This window comes from Clarias gariepinus, chromosome 16, assembly GCF_024256425.1.
Source record: "Clarias gariepinus isolate MV-2021 ecotype Netherlands chromosome 16, CGAR_prim_01v2, whole genome shotgun sequence".
Lineage (NCBI taxonomy): Eukaryota > Metazoa > Chordata > Actinopteri > Siluriformes > Clariidae > Clarias > Clarias gariepinus.
This window is the reverse complement of record NC_071115.1, coordinates 3564675-3581293: the sequence shown is the minus strand read 5'-3', so window position 1 is coordinate 3581293 and position 16619 is coordinate 3564675. Positions and strand designations below refer to the sequence as shown.

General features: G+C 39.3%; 1 protein-coding gene across 1 annotated transcript in view; it reads left to right on the top strand.

The window, feature by feature from the left end:
• LOC128544935 (deleted in malignant brain tumors 1 protein-like) overlaps positions 1-13080 on the top strand; it is a 217951-nt gene extending 204871 nt beyond the window's left edge. Inside the window, exons 25-30 of the mRNA XM_053515248.1 lie at positions 3140-3454; positions 9135-9449; positions 9577-9855; positions 10394-10693; positions 10773-10907; positions 12775-13080. Coding sequence (XP_053371223.1) covers positions 3140-3454; positions 9135-9449; positions 9577-9855; positions 10394-10693; positions 10773-10907; positions 12775-12866 — 1436 coding nt within the window. The 3' untranslated portion in view covers positions 12867-13080. The remainder of the gene's footprint in view (positions 1-3139; positions 3455-9134; positions 9450-9576; positions 9856-10393; positions 10694-10772; positions 10908-12774) is intronic.
• The last annotated feature ends 3539 nt before the right edge of the window (positions 13081-16619 follow it).

Genomic DNA, 16619 nt, shown 5'->3' with positions numbered 1-16619 from the left:
TAAATCAAAATAATATGATTGTCCCTGATTAGATTCACTATCATTAATTAATATTGTATTTTGCTGTTTGTCTTAGATGGCGCTAACATACGACTCGCTGGTGGCAGTAACTCCTGCTCTGGTAGAGTGGAAGTCTATTATAATAACATGTGGGGAACAGTGTGTGATAATGACTGGGACATATTCGATGCACAGGTGGTGTGTAAACAGCTTGGATGTAGTAATGCTGTCAGCGCTCATCAAAGTGCTGCCTTTGGTCAGGGAAGTGGCCCAATATGGATGGATAATGTTGGCTGTTTTGGAAGTGAACGCAGCATCACACGGTGCTCTCATAGGGGATTTGGAATACACAACTGTAACCATGGTGAAGATGCTGGTGTTACTTGTGCAGGTACAATAAAAATCCTTAATTTATGATCTTCTAATAAATGTGATAAGTTTTATATTAAACAACTAAATTTCAGTAGATTGTAAAAACAATACATAACTGTAGCACAATTACTTAGCTTTTTGACATTTGTGCATGTACATGTATTGATAATATAGTGTTTGCTGGATTATTAAAACTACTTGAGCACTTTGTGTGTAGACAGAGCAGAACCCAAAGACAACCAGAATGCAGATAGTTTGTGTGTTTGCTGATAATCTTTATGCAGTAGAGTCAAGCAGAAGAGCCAGCACTCATCAGTGTCTTAAAAACCATGAATACAATACCACCCATAGGGGAGGGAGCAAAGTCTTTAGGGATTGTGATTGTGTAGGACTCATTTCACAGGGATTTACTTCTAACATGTCAATATGCAAATAATGTAAACAAAAAGTATAATTGTATCTATAAAAACAACATATATTTTACCCATTTAAAGTTATTTCAGGTTACCATATGAACAGGTATACAAACCGTGGGGTGTGCACACACAACAACACCCCTCACCCTCCACCCAAATGTAGAAAGCTCTATTTTGAAAGAGAGTCTAAAAAATGATCAGACAGAGCTAAACATGTGAACTCTGACCTTTACAAATAATGTTAACAGTATTTAAAATCAAACAGAGATTTTTAATTAGTTTTTTATTTTGCTCTTTTCTTCTGTAATCACTTTTTTTAGAATGCACTGCTAAAAATAAAAAAACGATTTGAGTCAGCTGAATTGTCCAAAATTTGGATTCTTGATGGTTCTTTGTTGTTAAACTCTTTGACATTACATGCTAAACATCATTTATGAATTAACTATTCATTAGCTATGAAATTTTAAAATGTACTTGCAAAGATATACCTTTAAAATAACCTACTGCACCTGACATTTTGCTATTAATTGTCAAGATTTGTCAAGAAATGCTCTGATTTTCCACTTGTTAACAGCAACCAGGATACCTGTGACAACAGCCACAAACCTGCCAAACTCTTCTGTAATAAATGTGACTGTAACAGGACAAATTGAGGGAAGGACAATAGACCCTGGTGACAGTCGTGAGTCAAAATTGTATTCTGCAAGTGGTATTCTCCAGCATATTTAATTCAATTCAATTAAATTTTATTTGTATAGCGCTTTTAACAATTGTCATTGTCGCAAAGCAGCTTTACACAATTAAAAGATTAATTTAAATCTGTATGGGATATAAATGTGTATGAATCAAAATGGTCAGATAGTCCCTGGTGAGCAAGCCGAGGGCAACAATGGCAAGGTAAACTCCCTGAGATGGTAGTAGGAAGAAACCTTGAGAGGAACCAGACTCAACAGGGAACCCATCTTCATTTGGGTGAAACAGAGAGCAGGATTTGATCTGCATTCATACTCTGTGTTAGTTGGCAGGAAATTCAGCATAACAGTTGATGTTAATTGATGTTAATATGGAGTCCAGGTAGTTAAGGTAGACTTGTATGAAGTTCCAGTCCTGAACTATTGAACAGTCAAGTCCACAGATAAACAGTTGCCAACACCAGTCGAGGCCAGAACCGTCTTCTAGGTAGAGAGAATCATCCCCAGACACCAGACGCATCTCAAAGAGATACACTGGGCATCCATGTGACGAGATCTCCGACCAGAAGCAAGGCACCAGGATGGGTCAGACAGGTCAGGAGGGCAGAGGGAGTCTGGATCACTGGCAGCTCAGGAACGACATGTGTAGCTCGACTTTAAAGTAGGCGTGGCGGATCATAAGACACTTGCAGTTCAGTCAGATACTGCGGCACTAAACCATTTAATGCTTACTCACTCATCTTCTATACCACTTTATCCTGTATTCATGGTTGCGGGGACCTGGAGTCTCTCCCAGGAGGCTTAGGGTGCAAGGCAGGGTACACCCTGGACAGGGTCCCAATCAATAGCACACACACATACACACACTACGGGCAATTAGGGATACCAATTAACCTAACCTGCATACCTTTGGAATGTGGGAGGAAACCGGAGTACCCAGAGGAAACCCCTTCAAGCACAGGGAGAACATGCAAACTCCATGCACACAGAGACAGGAATCGAACCCGGACCATGGAGGTGCAAGGCCACAGTGCTAACCACAACACCACCATGCCACTTACAGCACAACAATTCTTTTTTTTTTTTAATTTTTCATGGTTCTTGGTTGCTTAACTCTGTGACATCTTTTTGCTCTTTGTTTGTCTTTGACCCCTTTTAGGGGTCGCCACAGCGAATCATTTGCCTCCATCTAACCCTATCCTCTGCATCCTCTTCTCTCACACCAACTAACTTCATGTCCTCTTTCACTGCATCTATGAATCTCCTCTTTGGTCTTCCTCTAGACCTCCTGCCTGGCAGTTCCAACCTCAGCATCCTTCTACCAATATATTCACAATCTCTCCTCTAAAGATGTCCAAACCACCTTAGTCTGGCCTCTCTGACTTTATCTCCAATGCTTAACTCTGTGACATCACATGTCTAAATCAGATATGAAATGAATACATGTTAACTGCAAAGATTAAAAATGTACTAAAAATCACTATGATCTTGTGCCAAACTGATGCTGATTTGTCAAGAACTGTCTAAAAACTGTCATAATTTACCTACCAGCTGTCACATAGTACCTTCTACACTTCACAATTTGCTTGGAAGTTCTTTTTTTTTTTTGCATTTCTTTCATATTTCTAATATCAACATACATTTTGCTGTTTTTCTCAGATGGCGCTAACATACGACTCGTTGGTGGCAGAAACTCCTGCTCTGGTAGAGTGGAAGTCTATTATAATAACACGTGGGGAACAGTGTGTGATAATTACTGGGACATGAGTGATGCACAGGTGGTGTGTAGACAGCTTGGATATGGTAATGCTATCAGTGCTGATCGAAGTGCTGTCTTTGGTCAGGGAAGTGGCCCAATATGGATGGATAATGTTCGCTGTTTTGGAAGAGAAAGCAGCATCACACAGTGCACTCATAGTGGATTTGGAACACACAACTGTAACCATGGTAAAGATGCTGGTGTTACTTGCTCAGGTACAATAAAAATTCTTAAATTGTGACCTTGTAATAAATGTGATATGTTTTATATTAAACAACTAAATTTCAGTAGATTGTAATACAAATAATGTTAACAGTATTTAAAATCAAACAGAGATTTTTAATTAGTTTTTTATTTTGCTCTTTTCTTCTGTAATCACTTTTTTTGTGAAATGCACTGCTCAAAAAAAGACGATTGGAGTCAGCTGAATTGTCCAAAATTTGGATTCTTGATGGTTCTTTGTTGACTGGTGACAGTCGTGAGTCAAAATTGTATTCTTTTGTTTATTTCGTGTTTGGTAAAGAACATATATGTGGTGGAGCTGTAAGTGGTATTCTCCCTTTTCTCACTCTGATTCCTCAGTTAATGCTCCTCCAGCATATGCACACAGACATTCATTAATTAGGCACATTCTCATCAAGTGTGAGTTCCTTCCCACCTGCATGATCCTTACATCCTTCACATACCGACACCAAACCATGTCCTCACCATCACTTACTCCTACTATCAGAGGGGAGTTGAGGAGCCATCACTAATGCATATGTAGCACCCTCACCGCCTGATGAGGGGAGATATTATTGTTAAAAGCAACACACAACACACGGAGCTGCTGCTTCACAACGAGAGTCTGTGTATTTCTTTTTTGAATCAATAAAACGGACATTAATGTAAACAGTTCAAATAATGTCATATGTATATATGTACATATGTCATACAGATTAATCGAACTCAACTTGAAGTGACAAAACATTGGTTTAGCGTCATCGGTTAACTTATATTGCAAAGAAAGAAAAAAAAAGTTAACTTACATAATTACATTACATTAAATAATAATCACCTACATCTCCAGGAAACATGTTACACTACATGTAAACATAACTGTCTTCATCATGCTTAACAGGATGTTAGCCAAGAATAACCACTGAAAATGTAGCACAGACAGATACACATACTTAAGGTGCATATTGGACTCATATGGTCGTACTTGCAACTTTACTATGAATTTCTCTTGAACATAAAGTGACCAGTGAAATCCGTAACTTACACAGTTAAACACCACAACATTCATGTACATATACATGTTACTTCTGAGACTGTGTGACATCATTCATTAGCCCAGAGCACATGTTGAGCATAGACAATATACAGGTTGAACAGGGTAAACTTTCAATTACTTAACAACAATAAATTAATCACAATATAGCAATAACTCTTTTCTACCTCATTCTCTAACATCTCAGGAATGGGTTAATGTGTTATTTTTTTAGTCCATACCTGATGAGGGGAGATATTATTGTTAAAAGCAACACACAACACATGGAGCTGCTGCTTCACATCGAGAGTCTGTGTATTTCTGAGCAGCACGCCCCTGCCCCCCCACAGGTGAATGCTCCCAGGGAAGAGTAATCAACTACCTATAGTTGACTTCTTAGTTCAGGCAGAACAAAGCGAAAAAGACACATGTTTTTAACACTGCCTCTATTAGTATACAATACACACATTTTTTAGCACATTCTCTTTGTTTCTCCCGTGTACTCCTCCCTTCACATCCACACCATTTACATTCACACATTGGTCTCATGAAATCCAAACCACTAATATATCCATCCATACATCAACATCTTGTAGCCATTACACATACAACTCTCTCTCTCTCTCTCTCTCTCTCTCTCTCTCTCTATATATATATATATATATATATATATATATATATATATATACACACACATAAATACGCGCACACACACACACGCACGCACACACACACACACAGAGGAAGCAGAAAGCAGCTTAGGTGTTCTGAGGGTAGAGGACCCAGTCTTACAGTTGTCAAGAACTGTCTAAGAACTGACAATTTACCTACAAACTGGTAAAAGGTACCTCCTACACCTCCTTTTTGTATTTCTTTTATGTTTCTAATATCTACATACATTTTGCTGTTTTTCTTAGATGACGCTAACATACGGCTCATTAATGGCAGTAACTCCTGCTCTGGTAGAGTGGAAGTCTATCATAATAACCAGTGGGGAACAGTGTGTGATGATGACTGGGGCCTTATGGAGGTAAAGGTGGTGTGTAGACAGCTTGGATGTGGTGATGCTGTCAGTATTGATATAAATGCTGCCTTTGGTCGGGGAAGTGGCCCAATATGGATGGATGATGTTCGCTGTTCTGGAAGTGAAAGATCCATCACATGGTGCTATCATAGTGGATTTGGAAAACACAACTGTGGCCATGGTGAAGATGCTGGTGTTACCTGCTCAGGTACAAAAAACTCTTAAATTATGACCTTAAATTATCATTAATGTAATTTTTTTTTCATATTTACCAAAATAATTTTATTGGAATGTAAAAAAAAAAAAAAAAAAAAAAAACAGATTACACAATTATTTAGCTTGTTAGCATTTGGACATCAAGCTTGATATTATACTGTTTGCTGTGTTATTAAAAATACTCGAGCAGTTTGTCTGTGTCGACAGAGCAGAATTCAAAGACAACCAGGATGCGGATAGTTTGAATCTTTACGGATAATCTTTGTCAAGCAGCAGAGTCAACACACCAGTGACTGAGAAAACATGACAGAGGAGTTATAACTCTAATTTTGTTCCTGAAGCTTAAAGTTGACTGTTTGCTATGGCTCGTGAACAGTGACAGAACTTGAGTATATCCTTTATCCATGCATCGAGTGCTCACCAATCTAAAGTACTTTTGTTTTTGCACAGTGTACTACAGGATAATATGATGGTTGTTGTCAACCGATGAAAGTGCGATTAGCATACATGCAAGAATACCATAGCAACCAGAGCAGATGGAGCAAAGACTCATTAACCCCAGTCTTGATCATGCTTGCCAATCACCGTAGGTCATAAGTAAGATATATGAGAGTGTGTTCGATTCAAAGTGGGACTTTTGATTGAATAGAATAAAAGACCACAGTTACTCTATAAGAGTTAAAAACTCTCTTTATTTATAAAATTACGAAACTGCGATTACAAAACATGCCTGTAGGCCTCCGGAACTAACTTATATGCTCTGAGTATGGACGATTTAACTGCATCATATTTCAAACCATCTTCCAATGTCAAGATAAAATACACTTCTAAAGCCTTGCTAACTAATTTGCACTGAAGTAGCAGTGACCAGACGTCTTTACTCCAACCCAAAGAAGTCGCTATTCGGATCAGTCTCATCAGTTAATTTTAAAATTCCCAATTCACATAGCCGATCTTCGTTCACTTCGGCTTTAATTAGTTTTTTTAAGGATTGCTTTGAAACAGGAATCTGTTAGTGGGTAGCTATTATAAACAAATCATCTTTTCTAAATTTCTAAATTACTTTCCATAAGGGATTCTTTGCAAATTAAATGCCATGGTCAATAATAATAATAATATGCTAATTTATATTGACATACTTCTTACTAAAACAGGAACTCTGCTTAAGTCATGTTATCCACCTTTAAGCTGCATTTGCATCAGGATGGCACATGAGTCACTTAATTTAAAATTTGAATTCAAAGAGTACCTCCCCAAGTAGAGTAAAAGGTGACCTTTTTAGGATGAGCCATCAATTATGTTACAGTTTACTATTTAGTTATTATTCTCACTTTTGATGTCTATGGGAAATAGGATGCCGATATATGGGGAAAAAAAGAATATTAATACAATAAAGGCTGTTACTGAATGAGGCAAACTCGAAATTTGCGAAGAGCATCAGCATACTTTAGTAAAAAATGTACAATACACCCAATTGCTCCATAGTTACAGTGGAAACCAAAAGTACAGATAAAGAAAGAAATAATATTTACAAAACTCAACAATGGGAGCCACGAGCAGAGCTTAAAGCAAATAAGTAAATAAAACAAAACACTTTCTAACCTTTTTGTGGCAGCAAATCTAATCTTATTAACAAAATAAAAACAAAGTCTGGGCGAAGGATGCCCCCAAACTACACTGACCAACCAAGCACAAGTACAACTATTAGCACTTGCTCCTAACTAGTGTTGCTTACACCCTCAGGCATATTAACCTCGAAATTTAACACTACGGACATTAAATATTGAATATTGATTGACCAATAACTGATATATTATAAAACATAATATTGAAACGTCTATAACTTGTAAATAAATTATTGATTAATAATAATAATTGTTTAAAGATTTTTTTTTATAGATTACTAGCTAACATAATACTAATGACTTCTTAATTAAATAAAAATTTATTTTTTTGTCTTTTGTAGCTCCTTTAATATGATGTCATCTCGATAATAATGATAATAAATATACAAATCCTTTTTTGAGCTCCAGCGAGACACAATGACTTATGTGAATTTTTTTATTCTCTTTTCTGGTGAAGTGAAGACCTGTTGTTCCCTTTGAACTGAACATTTTCGTTCCCTGTGGTTTGGAATCACACTTAACATGGTTGAACACCCTGTGTAGTATACTTCGCAGAGTAATTCAGGTCGATCGTCGTCACTTCCGGGTTCTTATACTAGACTACAGACTTTTTTTTAACAGACAGATATCTAAAAATGTGTGGTGTGCATTTGTATTCAGCCCCCTTGAGGTGGTACTTTGTGGACCAACTTTTTGCTGCAATTACAGCTGCAAGTCTTTTGGGGTGTGTCTCTACTAGCTTTGCAAATCTGTGAAATTTTTCGCCCATTCTTTGCTAAATAGTTTAAGCTCAGTGAGATTAGATGAAACAGCAACTTTCAAGTCTTGTCACAGATTCTCAATTGGATTTATTTCTGAATTTGACTGCGGCATTCTAACCCATCAATATGCTTTGATCTAAACTATCTGGCTTATGTTTAGGTTTCCTGCTCTGCTTTAAGGTAAACCTTCACCCCAGTCTCAAGTTTTTTTTTTAGATTCTAAATGGGTTTTTTTAAAGACAGCCCTGTATTTGGCTCCATACATCTTTCCAACAACTCTGACCACCTCCCCACCTGTGGATCTCTGCAGCTTCTCCAGAGTTACAATGGGCCTCTTGGCTGCATCTCTAATTAATGCTCTCCTCTCATTTAAGGTGGACGGCAATGTCTTGGTAGATTTGCAGTTGGCTATACTCTTTTCAGATGATGGATTGAACAGTGCTCCGTGAGAAGTTCAAAGCTTGGGATATTTGTTGATTATTGGGATATTTGCTGCTTTAAACCTTTCCACAAAACGTTTTTTTTTTTTTTTTTTATCCCTAAACTGTCTAATGTGTCCCTAAGGCTTCATTTTGCTGTTTGTTCACTAATGTTTGCTAACAAACATCTGACGGCTTCACAGAACAGTTTTGTTTAACAACCACTGGATGTTACAGGTATTAGAGTAAAGGGCTGTATACAAATATAATTTGTAACCATTTTTAATATAGCAGCACTATTTAATATATTGGTTTGGGGTATCGCCTGTTAATCAAACTCCACATTCCCCAGGGCAGATAAGAAGCACCAATGCCCATATGGCCGGCACTATTATTAAAGATTAATTATTTTAACTAAATCATCATTTGGAGGGGGAAAAATTTGTTTTTTTTTTCAAGAATACAAGATTTGTTTGAAGTACATACTTTTTTGCTTGTGGTGTGTGTGTGTGTGTGTGTGTGTGTGTGTGTGTGTGTGTGTGTGTGTGTGTGTGTTTAAGACTGGGGAGTCATTAGTGTTTTTTATCTAATAAATCAGGACTAAATCAGATCAGGCTGGTGAATGGTTCGAGAAATTGTTGTGGTCGAGTGGAGATCCAGCACAATAGCCAGTGGGGAACAGTGTGTGATCATTCCTGGGACTTAAAGGATGCAGAGGTGGTGTGTAGACAGCTTGGATGTGGTAAAGCAGTCAGCGCTCCTCATAATGCTCACTTTGGTCAGGGAAGTGAACCAACCTGGCTGGATGATGTTCAGTGTACTGGAACTGAGAGCTACATAGATCAGTGCTCACACAGAGGATTTGGAATAGAGGACTGTGGACATGGTGAAGATTCTGGGGTCGTGTGCTCAAGTAGGGTTTTCTTCCTTTTCTTCTCCTTAAGGACTACTTTACTGCTTTAACAATAGTAATACAAAAATGTACATTTATTATTATTATTATTATTATTATTATTATTTTAATTATTTTTTTTTATAAGATTTGCAGAGTCCTACACTGACTCGGATCTCCCTAAACTCTGTGGTCTCACCTGGAGACGTTCTTCAGTTCAGATGTTTCACACCCAGCCCAACATGTATCTCTGTAGACTTCAGTTTGTATAAAAATGGGACATTAATAAAGAAGCAAACTGCAGAGACTACAACAACATTTACTCTGACTGTAGATGAATCGCATCAGGGCCAGTACACCTGTGACTACACATACAGGGAAAGTAACTCTACATCATCCAGGAGCAGATTCATTACCATCACTGTGGGTAAGGGATTTTTTTCTGGATATCTGTTCCCAGTACCAAACAAGTTAATTAGGCTTTTTTTTTTTCATTTCAACCATATACAGTTTAATACACAGTGAAATGAAACAACATTTCTCCAGGACTAAGGTGCTACAGTACATACATATAAATATAAATTAACAACATACATTAACAAAACTAACTAGAAACCTACAGTAATTAGCTGACTAGCTGAGACAAGACAGGGTGACATTTTTAAATTGACAGAAAACTATCCAAGTCCTGTACAACAAAAAAACAAAAAAACATGAAATGCAAATGTGCATACAGGAGTGACAACATGACAACATGACACATTTCAATACTTTGTGGTGATAAGCACCAATTTGTCACTAGATTGGCTGCTGTGTGCTCATGCTGCCCCGCCATCTTGGATCCATTTCACAATGTTTGCAAGGTTGATTGTATTCTATCTTTGAAATTTTTTCATTCAGACAGACTCACATTGGCAGGCTTTTATTTTTGAAGTTACCGACTAATCATGTCTGTTGTTTCCTAGTAAATTTGCAGCAACCAAGTATCTCCTTCAGTAATGCTGATGGACCAGAAGTAACAAGAGGCTACAGCTTCTCCATCATCTGCTCCACTGAAACTCAGTATCCAGGAGGTTTCTTCAACTTGGAGCTCAGTGGATCCAATCTCATCAAGACTCAGTCAACTATTAAAAATGCAGCTGTCTTCCTTTTTCCTAAGGCAGATTTTGTCCATCAGGGAAACTACAGCTGTACTTATAAAGTCAAGATATTTTTTCACATCTTTACCTCCATTGCCAGTGAACCCCTGTTCATCACTGTGAAAGGTAAAGTATAAATGAATTATTTTGTAAAATGTTCTGACAATTATGATAAAGATGATGATGATGATGATTTCTCTCTCAGCATCTCAGCACCTGGCTCCCTACATTGGTGTTGGAGTGACAGTAGGACTGCTTCTCATCTTAGTTCCAGTCATTATGTACTTTGTGAAGACACAAAAAAGACAGACATTTTGTGTCAATAACAAGAACACACAATGTAAGTAGCGAAGGTCATAAATATTTCACCCTTTGAAGATGTAACTAATATACTTATGTTTTGTACCGAACTGTTTTAATGTTAAAGCTGACTGATTTTCTTTAGCAGCTACATGTTTACTGTATGTTTACTTATTTTAGTACAAACCGGATTCCAAAAAAGTTGGGACACTATACAAATCGTGAATAAAAACTGAATGCAATGATGTGGAGGTGCCAACTTCTAATATTTTATTCAGAATAGAACATAAATCACGGAACAAAAGTTTTAACTGAGAAAATGTATCATTTTAAGGGAAAAATATGTTGAATCAAAATTTCATGGTGGCAACAAATCCCAAAAAAGTTGGGACAAGTAGCAATAAGAGGCTGGAAAAGTAAAGAAGCTCTCAGAAGCCAAGATGGGTAGAGGATCACCAATTCCCACAATGTTGCGCAGAAAGGTGTTACCCAGCGAAAAATTGCAAAGACTTTGCAGTTATCATCATCAACTGTGCATAACATCATCCGAAGATTCAGAGAATCTGGAACAATCTCTGTGCGTAAGGGCGTCAAGGGCGTAAAACCATACTGGATGCCCGTGATCTCCGGGCCCTTAAATGGCAATGCACCATAAACAGGAATGCTACTGTAAAGGAAATCACAGAATGGGCTCAGGAATACTTCTAGAAACCATTGTCAGTGAACACAATCCACCGTGCCATCCGCCATTGCCAGCTGAAACTCTACAGTGCAAAGAAGAAGCCATTTCTAAGCAAGATCCACAAGCTCAGGCGTTTTCACTGGGCCAGGGATCATTTAAAATGGATTGTGGCGAAATGGAAGACTGTTCTGTGGTCAGACGAGTCAAGATTCGAAGTTCTTTTTGGAAATCTGGGACGCCATGTCATCAGGACCAAGGAGGACAAGGACAACCCAAGTTGTTATCAACGCTCAGTTCAGAAGCCTGCATCTCTGATGGTATGGGGTTGCATGAGTGCATGTGGCAAGGGCAGCTTGCATGTCTGGAAAGGCACCATCAATGCAGAAAAATATATTCAGGTTCTAGAACAACATATGCTCCCATCCAGACGTCATCTCTTTCAGGGAAGACCACAATCACCACAAAATGCATCAATCACAACATCATGGCTGCATAGGAGAAGGATCCGGGTACTGAAATGGCCAGTCTGCAGTCCAGATTTTTCATCTATAGAGAACATTTGGCGCATCATAAAGAGGAAGGTGCGACAAAGAAGGCCCAAGACAATTGAACAGTTAGAGGCCTGTTTTAGACAAGAATGGGAGAGCATTCCTATTTCTAAACTTGAGAAACTGGTCTCCTCGGACCCCAGACGTCTGTTGAGTGTTGTAAGAAGAAGGGGAGATGCCACACAGTGGTGAAAATGGCCTTGTCCCAACTTTTTTGGGATTTGTTGACACCATGAAATTTTGAATCAACATATTTTTCCCTTAAAATTATACATTTTCTCAGTTTAAACTTTTGTTTCGTGATTTATGTTCTATTCTGAATAAAATATTAAAAGTTGGCACCTCCACATCATTGCATTCAGTTTTTATTCACGATTTGTATAGTGTCCCAACTTTTTTGGAATCCAGTTTGTATGTTATGGTATCTATAGTAACAACCATAGATAGATAGATAGATAGATAGATGGATGGATGGATGGATGGATGGATGGATGGATGTACTGTATATGGTGAAATCAATATTGATTGCTCAATTAACAGCACAACACAACAGGTTAAACACAGATAGTTGTATTTAGTACTTGTATTATTCTATTATTTTATTCTATTATGTACTATGTTTAAGTAAATATATTTGTCTCTATAGCATAAATATATCTAACACTCTAAATTTGTAGGTGCCAGAAACACTGAGATGGATGACAAAGCTGATCATGAAAAAGAAACCATTTTGGACCAAACAGAGGATTCGGCCGACTTTCTACATTGACCACATTCACCTTGATGTTGATGAACAAAAGCATGACATGGGCAATGATGAAGAGGATATAAGTGTACTGTAGAGAGCTAAAGAATTGAAACTGGTGGTGGTGGTAATGTTATGGCTTACTGAAGTTTATGAAAAGTCTTACTGATTTTATCCAAATTTATCTTACATCTAAATTAACATAATAACAATTGTAAAAAAAAAAAAAAAAAAAGAATGTTTGAGATAAGCTGTTTAAGATGACCCTAAACAAGCCATCCATATTTGCAAACTCTCCAATGTGACTAAATTAAAATAATATTGAAAAAAGAGTGAGCCAAAATTCCTCCAAAATATGATCGATATCAGTTTTTTGCTGCCAGGGAGGTCACACCCAGTAATAAGGTTCAGAGGCGATTACTTTTTCACATAGGGACAGGTAGGTTTGGACGTTTTTTTTCCCATCAAACTATAGTTAGTCTTAATATTAAAATTTTTTATTAAGAATTTCCATCTGATTTACAGTGAAACACTTATTAAAGATAAATGAATGAGAGTTGTGTTTATTCCTAAATTAAAGCTAGTGAGTAAAATGCAACAAAACATCTTTATGCTGTTCTCCTTACAACCTTTTCACAATTTGCATTTTGTTACATGTATTGTTCTACATTATTATACAAATATACTAAACAGTATGTAATGGATATAAAACAAAACATTTAACCATTGTTAAAATTGCATAGTTTTCTGACATAAGTAGCTAACAAACTAACTAAATAAATAAATGAATTCTTTCAGTATTATATTATCTTTTTATTTGTTTGTTTGTTTGTTTGTGTTAGTGATTCCAGAAATGCATACAACTTTTTTCTAATGGGTCATGTGACTCAAACTCATGTTAAAAGATTCAAATACATGTTTTTTTTTATCACACATCTGGGATAAAGAACATGATTATGATTAACTTTGTATAAGATTTATAAATTATTGCAATAAGACATTGCTACATGGTCAGTAAAATGGTCATTAATTATCTAAAACTTTGTCAGGAACTAACCCGAGGAGACCAGAAGACTTAGCTTTAGCGGTTAGCCCTTTGTAGCGTGAATGGTAAACCCAAACGCGGAGTGACATGAATAGGCAGGATAATCACGCTGTTTAGTCTAAGGACTCTCACAATTGGGGAGTAAGGGAAAGACACAATCTAACCTGCATCCTATAAACACACACTCAATACGAAAGCAAAACCAAGAAAGTTAGTACTCACGAATTGGTGAACACACCTGAGGTGACATGGATGAACTTAATGACTGAGCATTGTGCTGTGGTTTGTTTACTCTTCTTATACCTTCTGGTTTGTGACCGCATTAATTCCGGGTTCTAGTGCCGGTCGCGGATTAAGTGATTGAAGTAAATAACGTGATTATGAATAAATTTGTATAAGATTTATAAATTATTGCAATAAAACATTGCTACATGGTCAGTAAAATGGTCATTAATTATCTAAAACACTGTCAGGAACTAACTAACAGGAACTAAACACTGTCAGGAACTAACCCCCCTGACAGTGAAACCCCACTGTCAGGGTGGTTTCGACGGCGGTGTTGAGAGATGTAATGGTTGTTGGCATTCTGTATAGCAAGGTTGGCTTGATTCCAGAGCCGTCGACACCTACGGACCAACTGTTGGGCCGATGGTACGTCAACCTCTGGTTCTTGATGGGCGAACATCGGAGGTTGGAAACCATAGCACACCTCCAATGGGCTTAGGTTGGTAGCAGATGAGACGTGCAGATTGTGAGAGAGTTCTGCCCATATGAGGTAGCGGGCCCAGGAGCGCTGGTGATCAGCAACAAAACACCTTAGGTAGCGCTCCAGTTGTTGGTTGGTTTGTTCCATCTGACCATTAGTCTGGGGATGGTATCCAGATTACAGACTACTGGTGGAATTGATCAGATGACAAAAGGCCTTCCAGAACCGGGCGGTGAAGAGTGAAAGAGAGGGCGACGGGCAAAGAGTGAAAGATTGAATTTCTTGGAAAAAAATAACACAAGGGTGTAGTTTCTGGTCTGGACCTCGTTGGGAGAAAATGGCGCTGGCGTCCACATCCGACGCATCCACCTCCACATCAAAAGGTTTGTTGGCATCTGGGTGGAGAAGGATAGGAGCGGTGGTGAAGCGATGACACAGTTCCTTAGAAAGAGGAGATGGCGGCGGGTGTAAGTCGAAACGGGTGAGATGAGGGCCTGGTCAATGCGGTTAATAGTGCTGCAACTGTACTGTAGCCCCAGATAAAGCAATGATAGAAATTCCCAACCCAAGAAACCGTTGAAGCTGGTTGAGGGTCCTGGGTAGGGGCCAGTGACGCACAGCTTCGAGCTTCTGTGGGTCTATGGCCACACCCTGGGGCAAGATGACAAAACCCAGGAACGTGGTGGAGTGCTTGTGGAAAGCACATTTTTCCAGCTTGAGGTACAGTTGGTGAGCGAGCAATCTCTTGAGAACAGCCCGGACATGTTGGATGTGTTCTTTGATGTTGTGGGAGTATATGAGGATGTCGTCTAGGTAAACAAACACCCATCAGCCCAGCATGTCCCTGAGGACATTGTTGATAAACTGTTGGAAGGCTGAGGGTGCGTTGCAGAGTCTGAAGGGTATGACCAGGCTCTCGTAGTGTCCACTGGGTGTGATGAATGCCGTCTTCCACTCATCGCCCTCTCTGATACGCACCAAGTTGTAGGCGCTCCAGAGGTCCAAGTTCGTGAAGATGCTGGCACCAGAGAGGGCATCCAGGGCTGAGTTGGTGAGTGGCAGCGGGTGTCGTTTTTTTTATAGTGATCTTGTTTAGCCCCCTATAGTCGACACACGTGTGAAGTTTGCCCCCTTTCTTCTTTACAAAGAAGAACCCCGCGGCCGCTGGTGAGGAGGAGGGCCTGATGGTGCCATGGCGCAGGGCGTTGGCGACGTACTCCTCCATGGCTTGTGTGCCAGGTCTCAAAATTCCAGTGGGATGGCGTCGGTGTCGACGTCGGGGGCCTCGGACTCCTTGGAACACGTCCCAGCCTGTGCCCGTAGGCAAAGTTCGGTGCAGGTCGGCCCCCACTGGAGGATTCGGTTTTGTGTTCATGAAATGAGAGGGTCGTGCTGTAGCAGCCAGGGATAGCCGAGTATTACAGGAGGCAATGCGATGGGGGTGAGGTAAAACTGCAGCTGTTCCTGATGTTGGTCAGTAGTAAAAGTGAGAAGTTGGATCTGGTGAGTGACGGGGCTGGACGAAAGGGGACGAACGTCGGCTGATGTGATGTGAATTGGCTGGGATAATGCCACGATCCTCACCCCCATTTCTTTGGCATAGGTGGAGTCAATTAAGTTACCCACGGCACCAGAATCGATGAACGCGGTACTTCAGACCCGTTTGTGGCCAAATTAGAGGGTTACCTGAACCGTGAGGTGGGGGGTGGTGGCATTGGTAGCAGTGGAGAGGTGGATGGTGCCCGGTGAATCTCTCCACCTGCAACGATACGAGAAGAGCAATGCGAAGCCGATCGCTGGAGTACTTGGTGGAATTAAACTCAAACACCAGATCTAGCGCTGTCAAGAACACACTACATCTTCCGTGCCATCTCATTTATCTGGAAATGCAAGAAAGACATCTGAAGAGGGGGCCGGCTAGATGCGTCAGCAACAGCTGCATGGAGATCCGCGTTCTCCTGCCGGAGCTCCGCCACCTCCCAGCGCAAGGCCGCGATGTCTTGGACGCCAGTGAGCGAACCAGAGT